Source organism: Oncorhynchus kisutch, linkage group LG29 (assembly GCF_002021735.2).
Source record: "Oncorhynchus kisutch isolate 150728-3 linkage group LG29, Okis_V2, whole genome shotgun sequence".
Taxonomy (NCBI): Eukaryota; Metazoa; Chordata; class Actinopteri; order Salmoniformes; family Salmonidae; genus Oncorhynchus; species Oncorhynchus kisutch.
The window spans coordinates 42,927,259-42,932,258 of NC_034202.2; the positions used below are offsets into that span (position 1 = coordinate 42,927,259).

The 5,000-nt window shown below is 42.3% G+C and overlaps 1 protein-coding gene across 1 annotated transcript in view; it reads right to left on the minus strand.

Annotated features, from left to right (window-relative positions):
- Positions 1–5,000, minus strand: part of LOC109881485 (hormonally up-regulated neu tumor-associated kinase homolog A) — a 30,321-nt gene that overhangs the window by 16,807 nt on the left and 8,514 nt on the right. The window contains 3 exon segments of the mRNA XM_031809094.1: positions 644–779; positions 2,739–2,794; positions 2,968–3,117. Coding sequence (XP_031664954.1) covers positions 644–779; positions 2,739–2,794; positions 2,968–3,117 — 342 coding nt within the window.

The window sequence follows — 5,000 nt, forward strand, 5'->3', positions numbered from 1 at the left end:
TGGTCTCATTCAAACGAAGGACGTAACAACTGCTGTGTATGAAACATGTATGTTGTCAACTGTTGTGTATGAAACATGTATGTTGTCAACTGTTGTGTATGAAACATGTATGTTGTCAACTGTTGTGTATGAAACATGTATGTTGTCAACTGTTGTGTATGAAACATGTATGTTGTACATTGTTGTGTATGAAACATGTATGTTGTCAACTGTTGTGTATGAAACATGTATGTTGTACATTGTTGTGTATGAAACATGTATGTTGTACATTGTTGTGTATGAAACATGTATGTTGTCAACTGTTGTGTATGAAACATGTATGTTGTCAACTGTTGTGTATGAAACATGTATGTTGTCAACTGTTGTGTATGAAACATGTATGTTGTCAACTGTTGTGTATGAAACATGTATGTTGTCAACTGTTGTGTATGAAACATGTATGTTGTACATTGTTGTGTATGAAACATGTATGTTGTACATTGTTGTGTATGAAACATGTATGTTGTACATTGTTGTGTATGAAACATGTATGTTGTCAACTGTTGTGTATGAAACATGTATGTTGTCAACTGTTGTGTATGAAACATGTATGTTGTCAACTGCTGTGAATGAAACCTTTTGGTTTTGTGATATGTGTACTCACATGGACCAGACGTCCACCTTGGGGCCGTACTTCTTGCGGGACAGTAGTTCTGGAGCAGCGTAGGCTGGGCTCCCACACTGCGTACTGAATGGGTCTGAGTAACCCAGGATCCCTGCACAGTTACTAAGACCAAAATCTACAGGAGAGGAAGGGAAAGGATGAGGGAGAGAGGGAAGAGAGGGAGGAGGGGGAGGAGAGGAGAGAGGGGATCGAGGAATGAGAGAGAGAGGGAGGGAAGAGAGGGGGAGGAGAGAGAGGGGGAGGAGAGAGGGGGAGGAGAGAGAGGGAGAGGGAGGGGATCGAGGGAGGAAAGAGAGAGGGAGGGAGGAAAGAGAGAGGGAGGCAGACACAGAGAGTGAGGCGGATGTGTGTGTTTTCCAACTCTACCTGATTCAACAGTCCAAATCAATTCAAGGGGTTTTATTGTCATGGGAAACATATGTTAACATTGCCAAAGCAAGTGAGGTAGATAATAAATATAAGTGAAATAAACAATAGAAAAATGAACAGTTAACATTACACTCACAAAAATTCCCAAAGAATAAAGACATTTCCAATGTCATATTATGTCTATATACAGTGTTGTAATGATGTGCAAATAGTACAAAATGGAAAATAAATAAACATAAATATGGGTTGTATTTACAACAGTCTGCCTACCAGTCAGTTTTATAGTCTGATAAAGAATGACTTCCCTGAAACACCCTGCTACTCCGTTCTCCTGAAACACCCTGCTACTCTGTTTCCCCTGAAACACCCTGCTACTCTGTTCTCCTGAAACGCCCTGCTACTCTGTTCTCCTGAAACACCCTGCTACTCTGTTCTCCTGAAACACCCTGCTACTCCGTTCTCCTGAAACACCCTGCTACTCTGTTCTCCTGAAACACCCCTGCTACTCTGTTCTCCTGAAACACCCTGCTACTCTGTTCTCCTGAAACACCCTGCTACTCTGTTCTCCTGAAACACCCTGCTACTCTGTTCTCCTGAAACACCCTGCTACTAGGTTCTCCTGAAACACCCTGCTACTCTGTTCTCATGAAACACCCTGCTACTCTGTTCTCCTGAAACACCCTGCTACTCTGTTCTCCTGAAACACCCTGCTACTCTGTTCTCCTGAAACACCCTGCTACTCTGTTCTCATGAAACACCCTGCTACTCTGTTCTCCTGAAACACCCTGCTACTCTGTTCTCCTGAAACACCCTGCTACTCTGTTCTCATGAAACACCCTGCTACTCAGCTCTGTTCTCCTCCTAGCTACTGTTGACTCTTTTTGGTTAGTTAAATCTTATCTCTTTCTGTCGTGGGAATTTACCTTTTGCAGCTGACGTTCTTTTAGATTAGATTAAAAAAGACAAATACAAATACACACACACACACAGACACACACACACACACACACACACACACACACACACACACACACAGACACACACAGACACACACACACAGACACACACACAGACACACACAGACACACACACAGACACACACACAGACACACACACAGACACACACACACACACACACAGACACACACACACACACACACACACACACACACACACACACACACACACACACACACACACACACACACACACACACACACACACACAGACACACACACAGACACACACACAGACACACACACACACACACACACACACACACACACACAGACACACACACACACACAGACACACACACACACAGACACACACACACACACAGACACACACACACACACAGACACACACACACACACAGACACACACACAGACACACACACACACAGACACACACAGACACAGACACACACACAGACACACACACACACACAGACACACACACACACACACAGACACACACACACACACAGACACACACACAGACACACACACACACACACACACACACACACACACACACAGACACACACACAGACACACACACACACACACACACACACACACACACACACACAGACACACACACACACACACACAGACACACACACATAGACACACACGCACACATAGACACACACACACACACACACACAAAGCCGGGGTTAGTCAGGTAAACGGTGGTTACCGATGAGCTTGATGCTGTCCTGTTCATCCAATAGTAGGTTCTCAATCTTCAGATCCCTGTGAGACACGGAGAGGTCCAGAACATTAGAGGTTAAAGGAGCTTATCACAGCGTGCATACGCTGAAGATCTGTGTGTGTGTGTGTGTGTATGTGCGTGTGTGTATGTGTATGTGCGTGTGTGTGTGTGTGTGAGTGTAGGTGTGCGTGTGCTCGTGCGTGTCTGTGTGTACCTGTGCACCACTCCAGCTCTGTGTAGATGTTCCACAGCCATCACCAGCTGCCGAACGTATTTCTGAGTCTCTCTCTCGTCCAGCTTCTTCTTATCGTAGATCCGGTTCATGATGTTTCCTCCAGGACACAACTCCATCACCAGGTAGTAACTGATGATAACAGGACACAACTCCATCACCAGGTAGTAACTGATGATAACAGGACACAACTCCATCACCAGGTAGTAACTGATGATAACAGGACACAACTCCATCACCAGGTAGTACCTGATGATAACAGGACACAACTCCATCACCAGGTAGTAACTGATGATAACAGGACACAACTCCATCACCAGGTAGTAACTGATGATAACAGAACACAACTCCATCACCAGGTAGTAACTGATGATAACAGGACACAACTCCATCACCAGGTAGTAACTGATGATAACAGGACACAACTCCATCACCAGGTAGTAACTGATGATAACAGAACACAACTCCATCACCAGGTAGTAACTGATGATAACAGAACACAACTCCATCACCAGGTAGTAACTGATGATAACAGAACACAACTCCATCACCAGGTAGTAACTGATGATAACAGAACACAACTCCATCACCAGGTAGTAACTGATGATAACAGATGACAGGACATAACTCCATGTATAGCTTTGTTGACTTGATTAATTTCTTCATCTGTTCATTCTTTCATCCATTGATTAATTCATCAACTCATTCAACTTCCGTTGTACCTGTTCTCAGTCTCCAGTAGTCTATAGTATAGTATAGTATCTGTTCTCAGTCTCCAGTATGTCCAGTAGTCTATAGTATAGTATCTGTTCTCAGTCTCCAGTATGTCCAGTAGTCTATAGTATAGTATCTGTTCTCAGTCTCCAGTATGTCCAGTAGTCTATAGTATAGTATCTGTTCTCAGTCTCCAGTATGTCCAGTAGTCTATAGTATAGTATAGTATCTGTTCTCAGTCTCCAGTATGTCCAGTAGTCTATAGTATAGTATAGTATCTGTTCTCAGTCTCCAGTATGTCCAGTAGTCTATAGTATAGTATCTGTTCTCAGTCTCCAGTATGTCCAGTAGTCTATAGTATCTGTTCTCAGTCTCCAGTATGTCCAGTAGTCTATAGTATAGTACCTGTTCTCAGTCTCCAGTATGTCCAGTAGTCTATAGTATAGTATCTGTTCTCAGTCTCCAGTATGTCCAGTAGTCTATAGTATAGTATCTGTTCTCAGTCTCCAGTATGTCCAGTAGTCTATAGTATAGTATAGTATCTGTTCTCAGTCTCCAGTATGTCCAGTAGTCTATAGTATAGTATAGTATCTGTTCTCAGTCTCCAGTATGTCCAGTAGTCTATAGTATAGTATAGTATCTGTTCTCAGTCTCCAGTATGTCCAGTAGTCTATAGTATAGTATAGTATCTGTTCTCAGTCTCCAGTATGTCCAGTAGTCTATAGTATAGTATAGTATCTGTTCTCAGTCTCCAGTATGTCCAGTAGTCTATAGTATAGTATAGTATCTGTTCTCAGTCTCCAGTATGTCCAGTAGTCTATAGTATAGTATAGTATCTGTTCTCAGTCTCCAGTATGTCCAGTAGTCTATAGTATAGTATAGTATCTGTTCTCAGTCTCCAGTATGTCCAGTAGTCTATAGTATAGTATAGTATCTGTTCTCAGTCTCCAGTATGTCCAGTAGTCTATAGTATAGTATAGTATCTGTTCTCAGTCTCCAGTATGTCCAGTAGTCTATAGTATAGTATAGTATCTGTTCTCAGTCTCCAGTATGTCCAGTAGTCTATAGTATAGTATAGTATCTGTTCTCAGTCTCCAGTGTGTCCAGTAGTCTATAGTATAGCATTGTATAGTATATGGTATAGTATAGTATAGTCTATATCAAAGCATAGTATAGCACAGTATAGTCTGTGGTATAGTATAGTACCTGTTCTCAGTCTCCAGTGTGTCCAGTACAGTATAGTATAGTATAGTCTATAGTATAGCATAGTATAGTATAGCCTATGGTATAGTATAGTATAG